General features: G+C 39.7%; 1 protein-coding gene across 1 annotated transcript in view; it reads right to left on the reverse strand.

The window, feature by feature from the left end:
• Window positions 1–13,599, reverse strand: part of slc25a48 (solute carrier family 25 member 48) — a 23,122-nt gene extending 9,523 nt beyond the window's left edge. Inside the window, exons 1-5 of the mRNA XM_023416475.2 lie at window positions 13,463–13,599; window positions 8,052–8,260; window positions 5,779–5,822; window positions 3,462–3,533; window positions 2,363–2,615 (exon numbers count right to left, since the gene is read on the reverse strand). Of these exons, the coding sequence (XP_023272243.1) occupies window positions 2,363–2,615; window positions 3,462–3,533; window positions 5,779–5,822; window positions 8,052–8,106 (424 nt within the window). The 5' untranslated portion in view covers window positions 8,107–8,260; window positions 13,463–13,599. The remainder of the gene's footprint in view (window positions 1–2,362; window positions 2,616–3,461; window positions 3,534–5,778; window positions 5,823–8,051; window positions 8,261–13,462) is intronic.
• Window positions 13,600–26,220: the final 12,621 nt, after the last annotated feature.

Here is a 26,220-nt window from a genome sequence, read left to right on the forward strand (position 1 = left end):
TGACGTTTTTATGCCTTACTATACTATGACGTTTTTGTGCCCTACTATACTATTACGTTTTTTGACGTTTTTATGCCATGCTATACTATGACATTTTTTGAAGTTTTTATGCCACGCTATACTATGACATTTTTCGACGTTTTTTGTCTTACTATACTATGACGTTTTTTTGACGTTTTCATGCCATGCTATACTATGACATTTTTTGACGTTCTTATGCCTTACTATACTATGAGGTTTTTTTTGACATTTTCATGCCATGCTATACTATGACATTTTTTGACGTTTTTATACCTTACTATACTATGACATTTTTTGACATTTTTATGCCATGCTATACTATGACGTTTTCATGCCATGCTATACTATGACATTTTTTGACGTTTTTATGCCTTACTATACTATGACGTTTTTTTTGACATTTTCATGCCATGCTATACTATGACATTTTTTGACGTTTTTATGCCTTACTATACTATGACATTTTTTTACGTTTTTATGCCATGCTATACTATGACGTTTTTTTGTCTTACTATACTATGACGTTTTTTGACGTTTTCATGCCGTGTAATACTATGACGTTTTTGTGTCTTAATATATTATGACATTTTTTGACGTTTTTTTGTCTTACTACACTATGACGTTTTTTGACGTTTTCATGCCGTGTAATACTATGACGTTTCTATGCCTTACTATACCATGACATTTTTTGACGTTTTCATGCCATGCTATACTATGACGTTTTTGTGTCTTACTAAACTATTACGTTTTTTGACGTTTTTATGCCTTACTACTATGATGTTTTTTGACATTTTTATGCCATGCTATACATGACATTTTTTGACGTTTTAATCCTTACTATACTATGACGTTTTTTTGTCTCACTATACTATTACGTTTTTTGACGCTTTCATGCCTTACTATACTATGACGTTTTTTGACGATTTTCATGCCATGCTATACTATGACGTTTCATGCCTTATTATACTGTGACCTTTTTTGACGTTTTCATGCCTTACTATACTATGACGTTTTTTGACGTTTTTTTCCCTTACTGTACTATTACGTTTTTGTGTCTTACTATACGATGACGTTTTTTGACGTTTTAATCCTTACTATACAATGATGTTTTTGTGTCTTACTATACTACGACGTTTTTTGACGTTTTCATGCCTTACTATACTATGACGTTTTTTGACGTTTTTATGCCTTACTGTACTATTACGTTTTTGTGTCTTAATATACTATGACGTTTTTTAGACGTTTTCATGCCATGCTATAATATTAAGTTTTTTGAAGTTTTTATGCCTTACTACTATGACGTTTTTTGACGTTTTCATGCCGTGCTATACTATGACGTTTTTGTGTCTTAATATACTATGATGTTTTTTGACGTTTTTATGCCATGCTATACTATTACGTTTTTTGACGTTTTTATGCCATGCTATACTATTACGTTTTTTGACGTTTTTATGCCTTACTATACTATGACTTTTTTGTGTCTTACTATACTATGGTGTTTTTTTGATGATTTTATGTCTTATTATACTATGGAGTTTTTTGTCGTTTTAATGCCTTTCTATAATATGATTTTTTTTTTACATTTTTATTTCTTTCTATACTACGATGTTTTATGTCTTACTATACTATGACGTTTTTTGATGTTTTATGTCTTACTATACCATGACGTTTTTGTGCCTTAATGTACTATGACGTTTTTTGACGTTTTAATGTCTTGCGATACCATGAGAGCTGTATGTCTTCCTATATTATGATGTTATTTGACGTTTCCATGCTGAATTACACTATAACGTTTCTTGAAAGTCTTATGTCTTAATATACTATGATATTTTTGAAGTTTTCTTGACTTACTTTACTATGACGTTTTTTGAAAATCTTATGTCTTACTATACTATGATGTTTGTTGATGTTTTATGTCCTACTATAATATGACATTTTCATGACTTACTATACTATAACATTTTATGGCTAACTATACTATAACATTTTTATATTCCAATACAATATGATTTTTTTGTGATGGAGCAGCACAGTAATAGAATGGTTAGAACTGTGGCCTAGGACATGGAGGGTTGTGGGTTCGAACCCTGGGTTGGGGTATTTCTGTGTGAAAATTTTTATGCCTTACTTTACTATGACTTTTTTATTCCCATGACATTGTTATGATCAGTAAGCCAAACCATTATTTGAGCTTCCAAAGACCAATGAAAACACAACAACAACAACAACAACTACTGCGCTTTCAGTATTATAATTAATTATATGTTTGTTTCTTGTATGTTTCTTCTGTTCATGGGGAAAACACAAACATCTTAAGCCAAAACCACCAACCCTGATTTACCTGCTAGAACCGTCTGCGTCTGCATTTGCAGTCTGATCTTGACCAGATCCACCGGGGCTCCCAGGCCTACTGACATCAGTCCAGTCAGCATGCTGGCCACGGTCAAGTCCAACATGCCACAGGGATGATGCCCGTCGCCGTAGCGATACTTGCTTATGAGTCTCTGTGTGTTACTGAAGAAGCCAAACACCACTGAGTTGTAGACAGTTATGCTGGCCAGTGGGAAAGACATGCCCTTAAAAAACCCTGAGACCTGAGAAACAGAAAACAAAGATGACAGTTAAGTGTTACAAGTGTTACAAGTGCACAGTGCAAATTTTAAACTCAGGAGTACACTTGGGCCATTTGTCTGCCAACAATGCACAGGATGAAAAATGGGGTTAAGTTGCTGCCAAATATTTCTGTGGAAAGAATTCTCTGCTAACGGCGAGGGGGGGGAGTTTAGGAGACACATGTTGAAAAAGTAAAACACAGCTGTCCACTGCCTGAACAAATCATCTGACCACTGAGAACAGCAGATCTGCGGGTTTAGAGGGAGTGCAGGGCTGATATGACACATACCATAATGTCAACCCTGCCTCACACCCGATAAAACAAATGAATCAGACGTCTTGCAACGTTGCAAAATGTTACTGATCAAATTTGGTGAACTACTATTCAATTTTAAGCTTCTGCAAATAACTTCCCATGGCGCTGAATCTACTTAGATTCCCGCTGAGAAACTGGCTCACACAACAATCAACACAAGATAAATCAAACTAGAGAATGAAACATAACAAATAAATCTATTCTTTGGCTTATTCAATAGGAAACTGAATAATTTAGGGTGCGGCCTGTGGATTACATCGACTTATAAAAATGTGAATTGTGCTATCTTTTTGTGACTTTCTTTGTCTGAACAATCAAACAAACAGACAGGACAAACTAAAGTCAGAGTCTTCCACAAAAAGATCTCAAAAAGAATTAAAGTGTGAATTGTTGACCTGAGAAAAGCAACGCCTGACACTTCAATTAAAGATCATCTGATAATCATCCATACCGTTCTAATGTCAAAAAATAAGTAAAATTAGACTTGGACTGAAGGAGTTTGTGTGTTTACCGTTTCCTTCCTGTAGATGGTGAGGACGCAGTGTAGCGTGTTCTTGTAGCCTTTCCCCGCCTGGAGCCGCGTCTTGGTGAGAGAAAACATCCACTTTCAAAACAAATAACGACAAAATAGTTCCAGTATGTGGAGGCTGACCCTGCAGCTGGCCACACGTGTCATTAACACTTTGATATTTGGCTTAACGTAGGATATGATGTCAGGTGACCAAAATTCAGGACAATGCCTAACGCCAATGTTGATCTGACATAAAATACTGACGACAGCTGTTGTTGATATTTTGTTGAGTTTAAGTTTTGTTGTTAAGTAGCCAAAATGACACATTAGCACATAAAATACAAACATCTGCTAAACATCACAATGGCAATTAACCAACAGGGGGATTTTTCAACTCAACCAAAACTTAGGGTTAAGGTTCGTCCAGTGTCTGCTGGAAAGACTCACAGTGTTTCCTTATTGATTTCAACTCAAAGTTGTTTCTGGTGTTTTTCCATCCAAATCTCTGAGAAAAATATCTACTCTTGCACTAAACTGTAAAACTTCAAAACTTTACCTACAAAGGTAAAATTATTCTGCTTTCATTCTACAGCAAATGATCTGAGCGTTAGTGGATCAGGTCATAACCTGAAACTGGAAAAAGACTTCAGCTCTTTATAGATCCAGACTTCAAATGGTTCGGAGAAAACTTTTAATACAACACTACACTACATCTTATGCTCATTACTACTGTCGTGCTCTGTCTATTACCAGAAGAGATTCTTCTTTGTTCTGTATCATGAAAACACTTTTCATTTTATCATGTTCAATTTTCATCTAAAACTTTGTAGCTTGGTTTGAAGTTTGTCAGTATAAACAGACAACTTCTTCCCATAATGACAAAAATGTGTTAATGTGGAAAATGAGTCTGAATTGTTTTTACATTACAATAAACAAAACACAATGTGCCACAAAATACCAAAAGAGAGCAAGTCTTAATGAACTGCAGGTTTTTATTCTCTTATGTAACAACAACAGTGGCTTCAGAAAGAGTCCTTCACTTCCTGCACCCTTTATTGTGTTGATTTGATTTTAAATGGATTTAACCTCAATAATCCATAACGACAAAGTGAAAACAACTTTCAAATTTATCAAAAATCACAAACTGAAATCTCTCATTTACTGAAGAGTTCAGACCCGGTACTCATACTCTTAATTACCCTTGACATACATGCTTTCCAGGAGTCCACCTATGGGATACTGAACTGATTGGAAATATTCAACAAAAGGCACATGTGTATACAAGAGCCCACAATTCACACTGCATGACAAACCAAGCCATGACGTCTCTCTGTAAACCTCCTTCATAAAACCATTTCTAAAGCTTTGAGTGTTCCCTGGAAAACAGTGGTTGTGAAATGGGAGAAGTCTGGACCCAGGACTCTTCCTGGAGTTGAACTGAACAAGAAGGGCCTTGGTCAGAGAGGTGACCAAGAACCTAATGGCCACACTAACAGAGCTTATGCCTCAGCTTTATAATAAAAAGACGAAACAGAAGCCACTTTGAGAGAACGACACACGGCAGCCTGCTGGAGTTCGACTAACAGCGTTTAAAGGAGAAAAAGATTCTCTGGTCCGATGAGACGCAAACTGAACCGCTTGGGCTGAAATCAAAAACACCAGGCGCTGCGAGAAGCAAGATGGTGGCAACATCATGCTATGGGGCGGGCTTCACAGCGGCAGGGAGAAGAAGACTGGTCAGAACTGGGATGAATGCGGCCAAATACAGAAAAAACAAGAGTTCATGTAACCCGAGACTGTGGTGACAGTTCAGCTTTCAGCAGGACAATGACCTGAGACAAACAATCAAGTCTCTGACTGTCCGCGAGTGACCCGGCCGAAGCCCTGACTTAAACCCCATAATGCATCTGTGGAGTGACCTGAAGATAGAAGTTCACAGGCACTTGCCATCCATCCTCTCCAGCTCTGATTGCTCAAATCCAGGTGTGCAAAGCTTGTAGAGACTTCCCTGTGAAGACTGGAAGCTGTAACTGCTGCCACAGTGGTTTCTACAACGTACTGAATGTCTTCAACACGTCTTCACATTATCGTTATAGCTCAGTGTTGCATCTTATCCATTTAAAATGTGTGCAAAAGGTGACAGGGTCTGAATACTTTCTGAAGCCACTGTATAAAAGCAGGACAACACCATTCAAAGGTTTGGGAGTATTCAATTCAATTCATCCAATCCTACAGAGAGAAACGCAGCAGCTCCCATCACAATCAAGCACTTTGTGAGAAAGCAGTGTGGCAGAGTCGTGCTGCAGCTCTAAAATACCTTCACTGTGTCCAGCGGATGGCCCACGACCACACTGGAAGCTCCTGCAGCCAAAAGAAAAAGAAAAACAGACACAGAAGAAAATAAAATGAAAACACAAAATACCAGAGGAAGGAAAAAAAAGAGAGAGATAATGTAACATGAAACTGTCTGTGAAGGGAAAAAGACTTGTGCTGCAAAGACGAGCTCAATAAAAGCTTTTGAAATAACTGGATTTTCTTTGTTATTCGGTGCATTTCTGAGACTTAATTATGTCTACGGATAAAAGCAACACACTTTATTTGAATTTTTCTGTAATGGGCTTTTGGTTTGTGATGCACTCCATGCCCCTAAAGTGCAAACAAAGTACAAACAATTGCATAAACACCCAGCGTGTGCTGTCGTGTCCCTGCTGAGAGGAAACAGCGGGTGATGCAGCCAGAGACTGGACAAACTGGACTGCCATCATGGGGCCCTGGGGCAAACATGAGCTATTGTGCCCTTACTGACCCCCTGTTCCTGCCACTCTCTGGGCACTGTGTGTGAGCACATACGCATCACACACACACAACACATAGCAAAACAACAAAAACAATGCATGCAGTATCCTGCCTCCAAGCGCAGATAACAGCCAGGACTAACTGGCCACAGGTTTGTTGTGTTTAGGACGAGGCGCTCAGGGCGGTCGGGGTGGACGCCAACTTTACCAACTTGCTTTGTCTGGTTGATTTAATGATGTAAAAGATGAAAATGAGGCACGAACTGAAAGAAGAGGAAGTGTCGTCCTGCAGCTGCTGCTGTAGGTTTCCCTCCTCACAGCACAGAAAGTGTTTTCAAATGCAAAAAACTTTTCTTTGTTGAACTTAATTTATTTAAATTGGCAGTAAAACAAGAAAAGAAACATGTTACATAATAAAAAAAGAAGAAGAAGAAGAAAAAAATAATTGATCCAGGTTTGTGGTCTAGGTTTGGATCTGGTCTTGTTACAGGGTTGTTGGGGGTCAACAGCTGAATGAAAGATGCTTTTACTCATTAACTGAGAGACGATGAGAGAATTCACATGAATCACCCGTTTCCTTGGTTCCACCCGTTGTTTGCCTCCACAACAACCATCAGGGAGAAATTTAAACTGAATTTTGCATTTATCTTTATTTCTGCTCAGTTTTCATTGAGGTTCAATTCAGATGTGAGTGAAAACTGTTTTTAATTTTAACTGAAAGAATTCTTTTAGTTTCGGTTCACAGGGGTCTCACCCAAACAGAAATGTAATATATGACAGATATGTCTATATGTATATATATGCAAGTTCATTAAAACAACATACACATAAAGATTCTATACGTTTATAAATATCTTTCTTATTCATTTGAAACATGTCTATCTTCTCATTCCGGGAAGGTTGGTCTCAGATATTTGGACCCTACTGTTTTATATATATATATTTATGTAACATATGTCTAAGTGTTCTTTTATAAACATATATATTTGTATGGGATATACATATGTCAATATATGAAATTGTTTCAAATTCTAATGGATTTTATATAGAATTTTTACATCTGTTTTTATTTCATATGAACGTATATTTCATGTATGGAAATTGAATATACTGTATATACATATATGACGTTTGTGCATGGGTAAATTTGAAATCTCTTCCATTGACTTGCATCCATCAGTCAGAATTCAAGTTTAATGTTTCATTAATTAACCGTGAACAGACAGAAGAGCCTGATCTCAGTGTGAAGCTGCTGGAGTCCCACTTTATTGTTTATGCAACTGAAAGTGACGCAGCAGCAGCGCCCCCAGCGGCCAGTCCCGTCACTGCGTGTATTCCACTTAAAAAGCGTTTTCTCATTAGAATAAAAAAATCTCCACATGATCAATCCTGCAGGGACGGACTCTGTGTGCGTGTCTGCGGGAGATAAGGCGCTTGACTGGCTTTAAACTACTTTCCTTCACACTGGAGGTGAGGGTGTTTATCAGAGTGGGTGGGGGAGGGAAGGAGGGAGGGGGTTTCTTTGCAGACCCTCCATTGTTTACACTGCATGTGGATGCATGTGAGGCTGCACAGGTTTTCCTGCAAAACGGATTTCACTGCGCGAGAACAGCAGCCTGATCCTGAAGCTGTGTTTACCTCCCTGCACAGCTGATTTTAATCCACACAAACATGCACTTCATGGGAAGCCATGGAGTGACCCATCTGACCCCACAACCCCCACCAGCACCACCACAATCCCCCCCTGAGCCTCTCTCTCTGAAACAACAGCCTCGGAAATGACTTTTTCACTCACCGCCGATCCATCCCGCGATAAAATCATCCACCTGAAAACTGTTGGAGTTCTGCATCTTCCTCTCAGAGCTGCTCTGTGCGTCCAAACTTCAGCCCACCGCCTCTCATCAGCCCGCCAATGAAAACGCTCCGTTTCCCTCAGTGTCGGTGATGAGGAAGAAACTGATGACGCCTCGTCTCCTCCGGACAAAGCAACGGGCACAAATGTTCCTGAGAAACAGAGAAAAGCGATTTTAAAGAGTGACTGCTGTGATAAGAAAACCACACTGAATGTTAGAACAAACAGCCAATCAGAGCAAGAGTTTCAATGTGCGGGACAGCCCTGCCGGCCAATCAGGTGTCAGCTCCTCAAAGCACTGCAGCCTATGGAGACGCCACCATGGAAATGAGCCATGAGGAGCAGAAATACAAACCTCCTCACTGTAACGATATTCAGCCAGCTGTCTGTGCAAGTCCGTACAAAGGGTTAATTTTCTATATATTATATTATTAATATTAATATTTGATATTGTCATTTTGCAGTTTTCTTTCCTGTATCGTCCACATTCCCCCACTGTGGGACTAATGAAGGAATATCTGATCAATATATGATCATATTGACAACAGCTTCCATGAACAATACTGACTTAGACTTTAAGCTAATATTAAGTATCATTTTAACAACATAAACATAAAGGTGTAAAAGACTGAAACCAAACCATTTAAAAACAGATTGTTTTGTAAAAAGTAAAATACTAAAGTGTCATGAAGGTAAAATGTGATTAAAAACATTTGAGAAGATACACAATCAGGTACCAGTTTATTAGGTACACTGAGATAAAACTGCTCTAACGTTCAATTTTTGTTGCAACTATTGTAGTTAAATACTGAGACTGTCTCTATTATTTATTCCACCCAGTTTATATCAGTGAGCGAAGGCTAAACAACAGAAACACCTCTTCATTTAACTACATCCTCCAAAGTAATTTCACATTTGAATCGACGCTTCTTTAAAACGGTGTCAGTAAAAAACTGAACATTATCACCTCCATTAATGTTGTATTAAGCAGCATTAGTTTAGGCTTGGTGTACCTAATAAACTGGCAGCTAGAGGACAAGAAACAGGAAATGGTTTTACTGTTAATCCCTGTGGGAACATTTGCCCTCCAACTGTTAAAGACAATCTGAGGTCAGTGGCTGGGACCAGGTGAAGGACGGCAGCAGAGGTTCCTGATAATACTTAACGTATAATGTTTAAACCAGAGACCTGGAGGAAACACACTCAAACACCAGCAGAGCAAACAACAAAAACCTGCTTCAAATACAGGACATGTTCGCTGTGATGGGACTGAAGACGCTGGACAGCTGCTTATTGATCTTTGATATCTGATTCCCTCTGACAGACTGAAACACTAAGACGAATGGCAATAATGTAAATATTACACACTTTATGAAGAGAGCCACAAAATGTTCAACATAATAAATACATTGGAAACAAACTGCCACTTTTATATGTATATGTTTTATGTTTTTTTATATATATATATATATCACATTTCACTGTTTTGAAAGGCCAGTTCAGAGTATCAGTTTCTCCATTAAACCTTTTTATTTCCTGACTTAAATGGACCGATGATTGAGCAGGTTTGTTGAACTGAATATATATATATATATATATATATATATAATATATATAACATCAATATCTGGTACCAAGTTGTGTATGTTCTCGAAATTGAGTTGCAATTGCGTCACTTTTTTATATTTAATAATGTGACATTAAATATATTGATATATCTCCCTTTGAAATGTAGTGTAGGCTCTTTAAACAGAAAAACTAAAACAGAAAAACTAATTAAAAAACATATTATCTGTTTTATCTTATTGAATCTAAATTGTCTACTAACACACGAAACTTTACTTTCAGTTCTAGTGAAGATCCCAAAGTTTCCAAAGATCCCAAATATGTCAAAGTTTAATCTTTGTGAATCACGTTCGTGCTCTTTAAACTGACTTGACTCATTTGAACTTAAATTCAAAAGGTTGAAAAAGAAAATCAGAGGACGGACAGAGAGACAAAAAGACAGGCAGAGATTTCTGAGTTTATTATCGGACTTGGAAAGATTAGATGATTTTAACAACCATCAAACAACTGAGGCGGAAATAAAAAGGAGAGAAGTGGATGTAAACACTGGCTCCATAAAACCATAGACGTTAATGTGTCAGAGTTGTTGTGGAGGAAACGCGGCTCCACCCCGAGATAAGACGCTGATAACAGAGACGCAGCATCTTCTTCTCTCTGTGGAAAATTACCAGAGAAACGCAGAAAAGGCCGAAGCCGACCCACGAGGAGAGACGAGAGGAAAACAACCAGCTGGTTCAACATTACCTTTTTTAAAAATGATTTTACCTGGAAGAAAAACAAAAGTCTCTATTTGCTTGTTTCTCTTCAGTGTTTATGAGTGAAACCAATATCACCTATAAGAATTATATTCATAACTTTTAATATCACACAGATTCATTTGCAGCCAGATGTCGTCAGTGACGGTGAGAAACCTCCCACTCACCAAGGAAACTTTACAGTAACTGTTGACTTATGTCTTGACTCCACCTTTTTTTATTGCATTTTACTTTCTGCTTCAAATTAATATACAAATAATGTTAAGAAACACTTTCAATTACCTTTATTTATATCCACTTATATGCAGGTTTTTATTTATACCCGTCCTGTGTTTTGATTCATCTCTGTAGCACGTTTCTAGAAATAAATCATTTCGACTCGTGCGATTACTTTAAATGGATTTTAATTGATCTTATATTGAATGTAGCAGCCGATCTGCTGAGCTCTTTGTATTATTACACAGTCAGGACTTCAGTTCATCTTACAGCACATGCATTTAATGACTTCTACATCTCGTTTACATTTTCTTTAACCTTGAATTTTCCACTAATCGGACGTTAGCAAGAACTTTCATGATCTGCTAGTACAATAAAAACATGCATCAGTATATGAACACATTAAATTAAAGGGCTGTTTCTGGATTAGGAGGTGAGTATCTGTAACAGTATGAATGAAAATGTACTTTTACATTTAATGAGCTCTCCTCATCATTCACATGAATCTTACACGGCCGCCGGTTTGTTCCAGAGCTCGGTCGGACTCAGTCCAACATCTTGGGAACTCCTCTCGGTCGTGGTCTTTGCCGGAGTCGGATCAGTTTCATCTCTGAACGACCAAAATAAACACACCGCAGGTCCAGCATGTGTTTACTCTGACTGTAATGTTTTCTTTTTACATTTTCTATTTCTACACGAGTAAACGAGACAAAACATGGAAGTTGGTGCGGGTGTTTTTGTTCACTTTTGAGGGAGGTTATGTCGGCCAGTCTTTGTGCTAAGCTAGGCTAAACATGCCTCTGTACTGGAAGCACAGACATCCTCTCATCTGACACTGGTGAAGACTCTCCCCAAACTTTGAGTTTTTATATAATATAATTTTATTAATCATTTACCACTTAAACAAAATCCCCAAGAAGAAAATCATTTCCAGATGATTAAAAAACGTCTGCGACCACGTTGCCTCTCGCTTGAATGGGGAAGGGGTCAGTCGTCTATACATAGACAGAGTGTCACGTTTGGGTGTGAGTGTGTGTGTGTGTGTGTGTGTGTGTGTGTGTGTTTGCTGATGATGCATCTCATATGTGTCTGTATCACGTTTCAGTCATTAAAGTGCGTCTCCCTGAACGACCGAGGCCCATGTGTGTTTGTTTGTCAGCAGGATTACGCTGAAACTCCTGAACCTGTTTACACCAGTCTCGGTGGCGGGAAGAATCCCGGTCCAGAGACGAATCCATTCAGATCTGGTACCGATCCGATCGAAGGGGCAGAAACAGGGTTTGTTTATTTCTCTGCACAGATTAAAGTGAATCTAATTTAATCCAATAATTATCAATGAAAACTGCTTTGAATCTGTTTTCTGTTACTTGGTGAAGTTTCCGACAACAGGTGTCAAACACCTTTAACATTGACTGTCATTAAAGGAGTTTTCAGGGATTTTTTTCTCAATAAAGAATCTATTATTTTTCTTTAATTGTGTCTGATGATGTTTCCTCCTCAGGTTAAGAAACATACAGAAACCTAAAAACATGTTTTAGAATATCTGATCTCAGGATAATGTGTATAGAAATGTGTATATTATGAATTATAAATTATAATACATAATTATAAGATGTAATAATTTATAACAAAGTGGAGGAAACCTTCCATATAAGACACACGTTAACGGCACATATGGGGCCGTACATTACATATCAGTAGTGTGTGTGTGTGTATCCTTGAACCTGTGTGCGAGTCTGACATCTGTGTGTGTGTGTGTGTGTGTGTGTGGTGTGTCCTGAGTCGGGCTTCTGATTGGTCGGCTGGGACAGGTGTGCTTGACATGGATTGTGCATGTGAGGTTGAGTTGGAAAACAGTGGGCTACATGTCATGTGCACAAGCACATCAACCTAAATAAGTCACAGTGTTGGTATGAACGAATGAATGTTAATTATCTTTTGTCCTTTTGAGATCTTTGTGATAAATATCTTGACACAGCATCACGACATCTCTGCACAGACAGGAGGAAAACACACCTGACAAACCTTTGTTTACAGCGACGAACATTTAGGAAGAGAAGAAAAAACTCAAATAAACACAATAACAGGACAAAAAAGACACGAGCAGGTAAGTTAATAATAGAATAAAATAAAATAAGACAAACACACACAGTGCGTTAGTCAAGGCTCTAAATGTTCAGGAATCATTACAATTCATGACAAACACTCACGTTAAAGAGGGTGAAATATCAAAGAGCAAAACATTTTTCTGGTTCATCGAAACCACGTGTTGTTTACGGATCAGAAACTTGTGTGAAAGAAAATGTGTATGAGCCACTGAGCATGAACACATGGATGTTGGAGCAAGGAAATTTTTTTGTTTTTCTTGTGAGTGAAAATGTTAAAGTGCTTCATCAGTGGCTAAAAAAGACATAAATCATCCAGTGAATAAATACAGATGACAACCATCTCATGGCGTCTCCTGCCTGCAGAGGTTTCTGTCTGTTGTTTTCTCTGAACCTCGGAGAACTTCTCACCTCCAGCTCAAACAGCAGGAATCAGATTAGTGATTAGATTTACAGTCCTACAGTTTTTACAGTAATAATGTGAAAACATGCAGAAAAAAAAAATCTGCAGAGGTTTGACTCCACATTTTGTGGTTAGAAAACTCCCTGAAGCAAAACAGGGGAGTTCTGTTCAAGGTTTTTATTTTTTTTTGTTGGTGCTCAGACGTGGGAGTCGCTCAGTTCAACCACAGGATTCTGGACAGCTGCAGGTTATGACTGATTGATTATAGATCTTTAAACCTTCACTAATATTCTTGGCTGCTTTACTTACCTTCAGGCCATCACTGCCCTTTGTACATCTGAGATTTTCAATATCGCAGCTGTGCCCTGTTACCTGGCCTCTGTCGTCGACACGGACCAAAACATTTCTGATGTTTGTTATTTGTCTGTGCGGGAGACAGACGTTTCTGTCTGTTCGGATTTTGGACGACAACACAGTCGTCCTGTTTTTCGTGCCCTGAGCAAACTGACCTGTGGAGAGTTCGCATGGATCTGTTTGCGAAGGAACGGTGACCGCTGAAAGCACATGTCGTCTGTGTTTGAACAGTAACGCAAAAAGTCTGGTTTGTGTAATAACACCATGTGATTGTGAGAGTTGGGTTGAGTTTGTTTTTTAATGTAGATTCTGTAATTCTGCTTAAAAGTTCCTCTCCAGATGTTTTAAACTCTGTTTAACACATACACATAAAAACTGGGTGTGAAGCTCATCTAATTTTACTTCCTCATTGAGAAACCTGGATCAGACCTTAAGCCCCGCCCACTACCTGCTGGCTCCAGGTGGACAGGTGAAAGAGCAGAGAGCATCAAGATGGTTAGAGGAGGAAACATCAGAGACTCAGTCAGACCCAGACTCAGAGGAGGAGTCTGAGACCAGAACCAGAGACTAGCAGATGGTTAGCGTAGTTAGCATCTTCTATTTGTTTATGTTGTGGCTGACACAGTTTTAGCATTTGTGCTAATTCTAACTCTCACTCTCTGTACTGACAAGGTTTCAGGTTTATTTACCCCCGCCCCTTTGTCTCCGTAGGTTGACAGGATTGGTTCCTTAGGTTTGAAACCCTGAATCTGTTTTTATCCTGCAACACAGTGCAGGTTGTGTGGATTTTAAGGGAAGTTGAAATTTTTTTAAAAATTGTATAGAAAAAGGCACAAAATTCATAAATGAACATGAAAAACTAAAAACTCCAAAAACATGCATGGTAACAAAAATGCTCAGTCTAAAAGAAAGTCTATGAATGTTTCCTAATCCAGCTCTTGTTCCTGTAGCAGGTTACTACAGTAGATGTGATTCCACCTTTTGAATGTGTGCATGTAGAGCAGAAATCTTCTCCTTCCTGTTGATGTTAGATGTTGTTGATGCAGTGTCCTGATGCGGTGGGAAACAGCAAACACACGTCCTGATGTAGAGTCATTTTATCATGAATTTTGCATAAAGATAGTTGGTTAAAAACCGTAACGTTTGTTGGAGACACCTTCAGTATCTGCGCTCTGATGTGAAGAGGTCACTCCCTCAACCGGTCAGCAGCCGGCTCACTGGGAGTTAGAGGAAAAGCCCGGTAAGACAGGCAGTGAAATCCATACCCTCCATTCAGAGTCTGCAGAGATACTGAGGTGGTGACTTCACACTAAACCTCTGCAGGTTGTAAAACCTCTGAATATAGGTCAACCGGTTTCCAAAGCCTCCTCCGGTCTTCTATTTACATTTCACATAGAAATGTTAAAACGAAAAAGAAAAAGCTTCCTCTCTTCCCCAAGGCGACTTATACTAAATTCAACAAGACTTTAACTTCCAGTGACCTGGACCGTCAATAGTAAGTAAGTAATGAGGGTAAAGGTTGATGGGAAAACTATCAGCAGTAGAGCAGAGAGCTGATGAGAGAAGGCAGATATATATATATATATATATACATATTTTTAAAAGGTTTCTATCACACAGGAAGAATGAACAAATCATGAAAATAAACAGAGCATCACTCCTCCGGTGACACTAGGGGGCAGTATGAGTTCATCTTTGAATTTCAGGTCAGACCATTAATTAATTCCACCTCTGTCCTGCCTTTTCAATGTCACAGTTTCAATTACGGACGACCTTTTCGCCTTGCGTGGCAGCATTCGTGTCACGGAACATGAGATTCCGATGGAATTCCTGAAGCAGCCCAGTAAATATATCTGACCTCCGTTCCACATACACGCGATGAAGAATTACTCTGAGGCTGGAGAGAGGCTTGAATTCGAAAAGGTCTTCACCGCCTCTGTGTTTGTGGCATCATGCATACAGCCTGTAAACTGCTCGTGTGCATGATACATGATGTGCAGACTGTAGAGGAATGTGTAGTTATATTTGCACTTATTCATGCACATGTATATATACAGTTACAGATATGCATTTTATATCAACTCGCAACGTGCAGATGAACAGGAATGTTGAAACTGTTTTATCTTTGTATTTTCTTTATTCCTGAATAGAGTGACGAGGAATAAAGAGGAGGTCTCTAGTATTGAATGTTTTATGTTCAGGGTTCAGTGGACTTCATCATCATCATCGTCCTCAGAAGCTCAAACAAACTGGATTTATATGTGTGTAAGTCGTGTTTTTGTTTTTGTTTTCTGTGATCTCCAGTCTGATGTTAAACTCTCCGTGTTAAGGTGCGTTTCACACCGAGCACGCTGCAGCCCTCGGACTCATACACTGCACGTTCGCAGATATGAAAACGTACAGGAACGTAATGACAAAGTCTTTCACTGGCTGATTGTTTGTTCCAAATTTGTTCTGGAAATAAGAATAAGATGTGAGAAGATGTGAGGTGAACGCTACCTGGTCCACAGATATTTATAATGTTGTTGCTTTTAGAAGCGTCTCAGGTTTGGTTCGTTGTTATTCGGTCTTTTAACCACCTGGCATCAATAACACGCTTTGTAATGTATTTTTTTTTCCATTTAGAGAAAACCTGAAAATGTGGAATATAGACACCATTTATGTCCCATCAGATAACAAGCAGGAGCGACACTCAGCGCCTTTTATGAATGGAAACACAGCGGCTTATATCTGGATATCTTCCTCTCTGTATTATATTCATGTATATGTACATAATACTCTTGACTCCTGACTTGTCGAACGGGATTCATCCTTTCTGACGGCTTCAAGAAGCCCACACCGTACATCTAATGTCAGTAATGTCAGGGCTTTTTCATGAACAGGTGCGCAGGTAAATTCACTGAATGACGTGACTGTGAAGCAGACCGATACCAGATAAATTTATGGCGTCTGTCCAGAACCAGATTTAATTTCACTTTGCTAAATAAATTCAGCTCTGACTCTCGCGTGGACCTCCTCTCTGACCACGCAGTCCGGCTGAAACAGGAAAAGGCTCTTTTCATGAATTCTATTACCATCTAGTTGCTTAGACTCTGCAGAGCGGGACCTAAAATGAGGTGCAGGCTCATCGCTGCGAGGCCCCTACATGACAAGGATAGAAATATGTTTTAATGAGCCAGAGTCCTGAGGCGACAGGGTTAAATTTTTTATTTGAGGCCAAGGCTGTGAGACTTTAAGAATGCATAGGAATGAAGAACTGAATACTGTCATGAAAACAGAGAGAGGAGGCAGACGTGCAAACTGTGTAGGTGAGAAGGAAAAACTCTTCAGGCTGTTTAGAGAATATCAAAAAACGATAATATTCAACAATAAAAGTCGATTAAACCCACAACATGAACAGTGTGTGTTGGACGAAACAAACAGAGTTTCTGTAGTCCAAAAAGCCCTCCAATCACAACCGGGTTCATCCTCTAGGGACCGAGAATGTGTCCCGTCAATTTCCATATAAATACGTGTGTTATCTTTGGGTCTCTCTGGTTCTCAAGTGGAGGCTTTGTGTTGACGATTAAACTAGATGACAGACATTAATATGGATTAAAATGTTGATTAAAAGGAAATTTTGTTTTACAGCCACATGGTACTGACTCAAATCGACTCAACTCTGTCCAGTCGCCTTCGTAAAGCCGGCGTCCGTGAGCGGTGTGCAGGTTAAAAATGGCGCAGTTTAACAATGAGGCAGTAGCGACGATTCTCTCTGACTAATCAGTCATCCGCAGTGTTTTCATGTCACCTTTTGGCGTCGCCTCAGCTTGTTGGAACCCAGTGGAAAACCAAAAGAGGCGGGAAGAGTCGAGGCGAGCTGGTGCCATGCAGTGGACAAGGGCTCATTGACTCAGAATAGACCAGATTTCTTTGAGGCTTTGTAAATATACAATTCTTATTTAATACAACAAAGGCTTGTTATGGTTATCATTCAGTATTTCAGTACAATTATTCAGATATTCACTAATGACTTCATTCAGGTTAGTGAGAGCTTTGCCCCATTTTTTGGCATCTGTTAATACATTTTTCATACAGTGGCAGATTTCAGAAATGTGGCTGAGGAATCAAAATGGGTCACAAACGAGTTTCTGGTTCAATCAGGAACAAACAAACGCATCTTTGCTCATATTAAAGAATATAAACCTGCCTCTCATTAATTGTTTACTTCCAAATGCACAAGCTTTTCTGTAATTAAACGTTTACCAAAAATGTGAAACTCAATCATCTTGACAATAACGAACCTGCCTGGATTTTAAAATGAACAAATTGTTTCTCCAAACTTGCTGGACGGAGTCTGTGTCAAGATTCTGTCCAATGGTAAAAATGTCTTAAAAACTCTTGTTGACACTGACAGTTTTGACTCATAGACTTTAATGATTGTTGATTTAATAATTGTCTCTGAAGTTGCAGGATGCAGCTTCAGTATCTGAACTGTTTGAGTCATCAAACATCGCATCAGTTGCATAACAGACCCTGAACAGGAAGCCACTGAACCCACTGACCGGTCAAACTAATGGTCCGTTCTAAAGAGAGCTCTGACCCCTGTGACCCGTAACTGAAACTGCGTGGAGGGGAGAATGAGAAATTCTGCAGGGCTGAGACGGGTTGCTCCGAGGGCTCTTGGAGAAAGGTCAAAGGTCAAATAGTGAAAGAAGAGAAGATTTAAACCTACGAGAACTGCTGATTTCGGCTCTGTCAGCTGATCACTGATAGTAAACTATTAATTTGTATACATGAAGTTGCACTAATCAATTCTTACATTAGTGATAATCAATCAAATGGCTGTGTGTGATGTGAAGAGATTGCTCGGTGATGAATTATCACCAACTCTGCAGCTCTATCAAGCTTTTCGGCCTTTTTCAGCTCATGTAGTTTTGGAATTAAAGGGAATTAAATCATTTGGCTCCGATGACAACCTAGAGATTATCTTCATCTCCTGCTAATTTGTTTTGAAAAATAACTTTCAGAGGAAGAGATTCCTGCTGGGATGTTCAGTAGCAAAGTTTTTTTTTATCTAATTGAAGGAAGTTTAACGGTTTTGTACCAACAATTACAAAGTTCAGGATTTTGTCACTGTATAGGCAACAAAAGCACTTTGGTTGAAGGGGCTATTTGTAAGTTTTGCTATAGCTAGGTAAGCTAACGTTAGCATTAACAGCTGTTTACTTACCAGTGTTGAAGAAACGTGAGTTCAGCATCAAACTTCATTCCTTTACTCACAAAGAGCCGTCTCCAGAGGTGCAAGGAAAAGCTCGTATTTTGCTTCTGTTTCTATCACTTCTTTTCTCCTACTGAAGTTAGCATGCTAACCAGCTAGCACCTACTGGTCTTTTCACCTTCTGATAGCGACTCACTGTAGCGGCTCAGTGGACGTATTATAACCTCTTGTCTTGTAAACACAACGATGAATGTCTTGTCTAGACTGGTAAGTAAAACAGCTGCTAATGCTAACGTCTTCTTTAAAACCAGTGTCTTGTGCTCAAGGTGTTTCATCATATACTCAGGTTTTCACATCAGGGGAACGGAGCGTGTCGCCATCTTTTCCCAGCCTTTCCAAATTTAGCTCACAGCATCTCCTCTGAAGTCTTTCATTATCGTCTATTCAAATGAAATTAGCAGAAATTGAGGTAATTATGCTACGAGGCATCTCTTTCAGCTCATCACATAAAGGACAATAGAACATGATATGAGACTCATTTTCAATTTCCATCAAATCACAGAGCAGACAAAGACTGTCCTCATCATTAATCCAGCCTGGTACTGACGCTGTTAGTTCAGCTCTAGGATCATTTCAGAGCCAGTTTGGAGACCAGATTTTACACTGACGAACAGTGTTTATGTGCTCTTGACCTTTTCACTCTCCATCTTTTATAATATTTGCTGGTATTGTATTTTATGAGGTTAAATATGATGTAGAAGAAAGTAAACTTCACATTATTATTGGAAGAAAGAAGGAACAATATCTTTGTATTAGAGCCACCAAGGAGAGAAAAACAACGAGTCTTGTAATAATGTAATGTAATGTAATAAACATTGCTCCAACTTCAGGTACAATACCTCTGCTCTAGCGTTGAGTGTTGTGCGACACATGCTGGAGTATCTGCCGCATGACATTTTATTTGATGGCGACTTGATTTCACACGGTTAATCCTGCTGCTTTCACATCGACCGTCAGCTAAAGGCTTTAAGAGTGAAATGCTGATGTGACCGACTTTCAAATTTTAACCAACAGTCACTCACACTTTAGTCACACTGGTGCTTTTACGTCCGAGATGCATGTGCAATCACAAAGACATCAGACTCACGAGGAGGTAAACAGATGAAAACAGAAGCCACTTCGACTGATGGCTTCACCTTGAAGTACGTGAAGAACATCTGTGATACGACCGCCAATGTTGGGTACGCGAGAGAAGAGCGTTGTAACAAATCTCATATCAGAATCTGTGATTGTTGAAGAAAATATATATATTTTGTTTTACCAGGAATTGTGTTTGTAAACCGGCAACATACAATTATATCTTTTCACAATGTTGTTCGAGCTTTATGGCAACAGTTTGTGTTTGACCGTCCTGTTTCAACACAAGGCCAGGTCTGTAAAGGAAATAATCTTACAGCCCAGTGAACTCAGGTCAAGGTTTTAACCATTTATTGGGACAATATGCGTTTTATTTGGCGGCACGGCTCTGCCTGTGTGATGCTCTGCAACCGAATGACGCTGGAGATATATTCCTGTCGTGATTGACGCGTTGTGGACATGCAGGATTGGAAAGTGACTCCTGCCTGAGATACACTGAAGCTCCAGGTTCGTTTTGTCAGAATTTGACTGGCCCGGCCGCACAGATCCCTGACATCAACCCCACTTAACACCTTTGGGATGAACTGGAAACGCTGACTGCGAGCCAGACCTCATCACCCAGTATCAGTGTTTGACCTCACTGATGCTCTCGCGGCTGAACGGGAGCGAATCCCCGCAGCACGTTCAACATCTGGAGCAAAGACTGAAACCAGAAGAGCGGAGGCTGGTGAAGCAGAGCGCTAACGGACATGATTTATCAAATATTAAACTATCACATATGGCTGTAATAATGTTCGGGCGTTCACGTGCAAGTGCATCTGATTTGAAGGTGGTCCAAATCACCTCTAAGGGGCGCTGCAACACGGAAACTTACATCTTGATGTGTTTGCCTTAAAGTTAAAAATTCCTGTGTCTGGTATTTAACAAAATTGACACAGATGTTCTTCAAACTGACGAAACTTATTTGTCGGTTTTCCAATCTTTAATCAAGTGACGTGAAACTTGCCGCGAGTGCTAAGAACCACTCCCCTTGACATAATGACATCATGTTTCCATGGCAACTCTAGCCTGCATGCAGCAAGATTTGGGATTATATTTTCTGCAATGATCAGAATCTGGAAAAACAACCAAAATTTCCACATGAATAAAAAAGTTTGATATTTTCCTATAAAGAAAATGGAAATACTCAAATAAATAAGCCTCAGATCACTGATCATATTGCATTTGTCCGGGGTTAAAATAATGAAATTAGCTGGTAAACGTTGGTAAATTTTCATCCTCTTCTGAAGAGCATTAGTCTCCTGACGCCTGAGCACAATGAGTGATGCGTTGTGATATTGTCTGGCACAATAACCCTTACATGTTTACTGTTTATATGAAATCTGGGTCTCAGGTTGTACATTACATTTTTACGACTTTTCTTATCTTCGCTCCAAAGGCCAGAGTTGATTATGTGCCAGCGCAGCACACACCGATAAACACCGCATCGCGCCTCGCTCTGTGATATACACAAATACATTTAAATGTGTAGTGATCCTCAGCCATGTGTGTGATGGCTTAATAATGATGTATGTGGAGTGTTTGTGCTGCCGGAGCTGACTGCAATCCCACAACTGTCTGTTTCCAGGTATTTATTACCAAGCCAGCACTTCCTTAGCATACACACAATTCAGCATCACTCAGCGCCACTGATGCACGCTGTGGTTTGTCGTTCAGCTGCTGGACTTTAGCTGCAGTGTGTGTGTGACTCCAATTTCCAATTTATATTAAATAGATTCATTTTTAACATTACCAATATTTTAATGGCTTGTATGTTGCTGCTAAAATGCAGCCGTCAGAGTTATTCTGTCTCATTTCGTCCCCTAAATAACAACCGTGTGACACAAATGTTAAGATTAGGAAGTTACAGTTAAAAGAAATTGTCGTCTTCACGCTTTCCACTTGGTATATTCTCAATTTGTAACTTCTCTGTATGAGTCAGGAATTATAATCCTGAAGTGTGTTTCTTTAATTACAGTAAAAAAAAAGCTGATAAAAAACAACAACATCAGTATCAGTTGGTGAATTTAACTGTTCTCCAACTGATCTTTACCTCAACAGACAGGAAACATTACAAGTTATTTAATGCATGTGATCAAAGACATAAAATAAGTCCCGTCCTTCTAAACCAAACTCCAAACTGTCTCTAGTTTACTCCGTTTTCTGAAAGTTTTTACAGTAATAGATAATAATTTAATTCACAATGAAGCTGTTTCTCACAAAAAGAAGCAGATAAAAAATAAAAATAGTAAAAGTAAGTAAACATGAATCTGTGTGAAATCTTTTTAATTTGGCAAATTAAACAGACGAGAAACTGAACGAGCCTCAGTGGAGACACTTATTTTCCTGCACATTAACCCAAAGCACTCCAGGTGGAGAGCTGCAGGGGACGGAGTGAAGCATCTTCTCAGTGTCAAGGTTCAAAATGCTCTTGACTCGCGGCCGCGGCATCCTTCACGGAGAGGACAGACCTTGACTGTGAAGTCTGAGCGAGGACGTGAGGGCGAGGGCGAGTGCGAGCGAGGACTTCACTTTAAAGCAGCTGTTAATCCGCTCAGCCAGGAGACGCCACATAGGAAAGAGCAGCTGAGGGCAGATCACAGGAGCGGCACAGGAAGGTCACATCAGACGAGCGAAGGTGTGATCACACCTCCAGACGCTGGAGGAGGAGGAAAAGTTGATTCTGATGGTTTTTTTTTTTTGCAAAAACAGCTGCATCTTTCGTTTCTTAGAGAAACCAAAGAGCTCTAAACATACAGGAAAATATGTGATTATTGCAGAGGCTGCACGGTTAATCCCTCATTAATTTCATGTAGGATTAGAACTGAAACAATGTGTGACAGCTGAGAGTCTGTGAAAAGTGCCACGGTATAATCCTCCCCGCACTACACGCTCTGAAATCAGGCAGAGAAGAAAAAGGCTGATTGATCGACATCTTCCAGAGCTGCAGCCGAGGTCACGGCCGAGGTCACGGTGCTTTCTGCTCTTTCAGACTGGTGACGGGTGTTTCCTCGTGCTTCCTGTTCTCGGCTGCAGAGAGACGTCGTCCCTCCTGACGCTCAAACCTTCACCATCAATTCTATGTGAAGTCGCTCGTCTAGTTTCTCACAGGAAGGAAAAACATTAAGCAAACTAAATGAGGCTAAAAATTGAAAACACACAGACACACACACACACACACACACACACACACACACACACAGGTCTTTATAGATGCTGAAGTTGGCGTTGAAGGTTTTGAGTGAAAGAGCAGAGATAAACATTGAAACAGAGTCTGAGTCTGAAAGGTTGAAACTGTCACTGACTTCAGGCCTGAAATGAGTCACAGTGTGTGTGTGTGTGTGTGTGTGTGTGTGTGTGTGCGTGTGTGTGTGTGTGTGTAATGTATTTATAATGATTTGCGATTTTATTTTCATGCATGAATAACTATAAATACATATATTTGTTTGTGTTGTGTGTACTTCAGTTCTTGTTTGTAGAGTGTGTAATAGCATGTATGTAGATTACATGTTCATGTCCACGTTCTGTGTGTATGTGTGTGTGTTTATGTTCAGGTGCACATGTACGGCCTTTGTGAGAAGTGAGGACATTTTTGGAAAGAGGGACAAAGTCAGGAAATCTTTGGAGAGTGAAGGACACTTTGGGATTTGTGGTGTGATGTTGGAAAATGAATAAATATTTTAAAAGTTTAGAAACCTTCCGGAAAGTTATTATTTTGTTTGTAAGTCGGGAACATTTGTGGATGTTTTTTCAAGGAAATGAAATTGAGGATTTTGGATTAAAATGGTCAAGGGGTCAGACTTGTGTTTAAATTAAGTTTAGGGGCTAGAAAAATAAAAATGTCAATCAGTGTCCTCACAAGTACCAAAGTACTTCTGTGTGTGTGTGTGTGTGTGTGTGTGTGTGTGTGTGTGTGGTGCTTATGTAACACAAGGTTGCTGCTGCAGCCTCCAGCAGGTTGTTGGAGGGTGAGCATCCTTAATGTGGAGTGACAGTGTTAAAAGAGAATAGGCTGCTTGTCCTGTGGCGTGTGTGTTTGTGTGTGTGTGTTTGTGTGTAATTAAGTGTGTGTTTGTGGTAACGTGTTGACTCGGCGATGTTGGCTGCGAGGCGGGAAAGGAGCCTGTTTGATGAGGAGAAAAGAAAAAAGGAAGTGGAATAAAGTTTAGTTTTTGCCACTCGAGTGGTTCGTTTGTTCGTGTGTTTGTGTGTTCGTGTGTTGGTTTGTTCGTGTGTTTGTGTGTTTGTGTGTTTGTGTGTTTGTGCTGGAAGGTTAAACGTTCACTCCTCTCACAGCGTTTACAGGCAGAGCCGAGCCCGAATAAGGCACGAAACTTTTTTCAGTATTTGATCATGAAGTAGTTGTTGCTCTCAGCACTTCTTCGGCTCGACATGTCCCTCCGTCCGCGAGGCTGCGCGCTTATTTTCCTATAATGAACGTGGTTTTGCACGAATGGTGTCAACACTAATCACTGCAGCCTGCAGAATAACACACACTTCAAGGTATGAGTTCCTCTTTTCCTTTCCTTGTGAGTCACTGTGTTCTTTAACTTCTTCAAACGTCTGAAAAATGATTCAGATGGAACAATCTGACAGAGGCTAATCGGGGGGAAAAAAGAAAGAGGACATTACTTTGAATTAAGGGGACACAAAAAATGAGCGCACACACTTCTGCCAAGGCCAAACAATCCACACACGTCTGTCTCGCTCTGATAACAGCAAAAGAAAGAAAGTAGTCTGATAATATAAATCATCTGTCATAAAATATAGAAAGTCATACAACTCCGTGTGTAATGCAGAGTCAGCAGTTTCTTCCACCAAAATTGTACAAACTCATAAACCTCGACACCATGAAGACATCTGATCCAAACATTGTTTCCTGAGATACTGATGAAAATGTGAATTAAAGTGATAATAAATTCCTGGATCTGCACCAGAATTGAATGGGTTCGTCTCTGGCCCCTCCCCCTCCCCTCCGCCAAGTTCAGCGCAAATCAGTGCAGAACCTTTTGTGTAATCACGCTGTTAATTAAGCTGAAGTTCATGTTTTGATCAGGATATAACTTTACAAAAGACTCTTAAATTTAAATAATGCAACACAGGATTTTGCCGTTATAAATAATAAATTGAAAACATTGATTACTGAAGCCTTAGATCAGCTTCTTTTGGGTTCAGCTACTCCTTAAATAGCAGAGAGCTCAGCCCTGAGTCGCTTTAAACAGCAGTATGAAGCTTTTCTTTTTGTTTTGTACGAATATAATCAATAAGAAAACTTGAATCTTTCTCCTTTTCTCTGTTGTAGTGAGATTTACTGTATCTGACAGCAGCTCTGCTCGGTTTCTCTCCAGTGACTCCACTTTACCTTCTATTCCCTCTCTCCCTCTCTCTCTCTCTCCCTCTCTCTCTCTCTCTCCCTCTCTCTTCTTTTCCTCACCTCTCTCCTCCCCCCCCTCATTCCTCTCTCTTCCTCCATCCATCACTTCCTCTCTCGTCTTTTCACCTTGCCCCAAGTATCACCGGGATGAAAAAATAAGTTAGCTCAGCTCCTGTGGGTTGTGTTGCTTTGTGTGTGTGTGTGTGTGTGTGTGTGTGTGTGTGTGGTTTTTTTTAGCTGTCTTCAGATCTCCCTCCTCTCTGACACCGAGCCCGCGGGCACTGAGAGTCTGACCTTGGACCTGACATCCGAATAGCGATCAAGTGACGGACCTGAGCGCTGCGAGACAAACCGCGGCCATGTCTGGCTTGTCTAAACTTGTGATATCATGACTCGGTGGGAAAAGGCATGAAAAATAAAGCGTCTGAAGTCAGAATACACTGTGTACTCTGCACTGTTTTTTATTTAGGTGTAAAACAATATGCATGATGACAGGTAGGTGGGATTATTGTTCAGTTTTGACATTAAAAACATGACTCAGAGTGTAAAGAAACTTCTCCAGGCTGCAACATCCATAAACTCCACAATGCAAAAGTGATGGATCAAAATAAACAACATAATAAACCAGCATTTGGCATTTTAGCTGATGCTAAAATAGAGCTTGTGAAGAAGGAAAGATTGAACGAGTTCATCCTCTGGGGAGCCTGAATGTGTTCAGTCAATTTCATGGCAGTCGGCCTCTTAGGACTCCAGACTTTTCTGTGTACGTGGAGCTGTTTGCTAAAAATAACAGGATTCATAGTTGGGGAGAGCTAATCCTGCAGGTGCTGAAATATTTTCATGTCTGACTCTCTTCTTAAAACACAGCGTCACTGACAGGTGATACCACAAGGTTTTCCCCAAAGAAAAATGCCCAGTAGCGTGAATGAGATCAGTGTGGCTGCACAGGTAGGACATTAGCTT

Source organism: Seriola lalandi, unplaced genomic scaffold (assembly GCF_002814215.2).
Source record: "Seriola lalandi dorsalis isolate HSWRI2012SDOR001 ecotype SW California unplaced genomic scaffold, Sedor1 jcf7180002054565, whole genome shotgun sequence".
Taxonomy (NCBI): domain Eukaryota; kingdom Metazoa; phylum Chordata; class Actinopteri; order Carangiformes; family Carangidae; genus Seriola; species Seriola lalandi.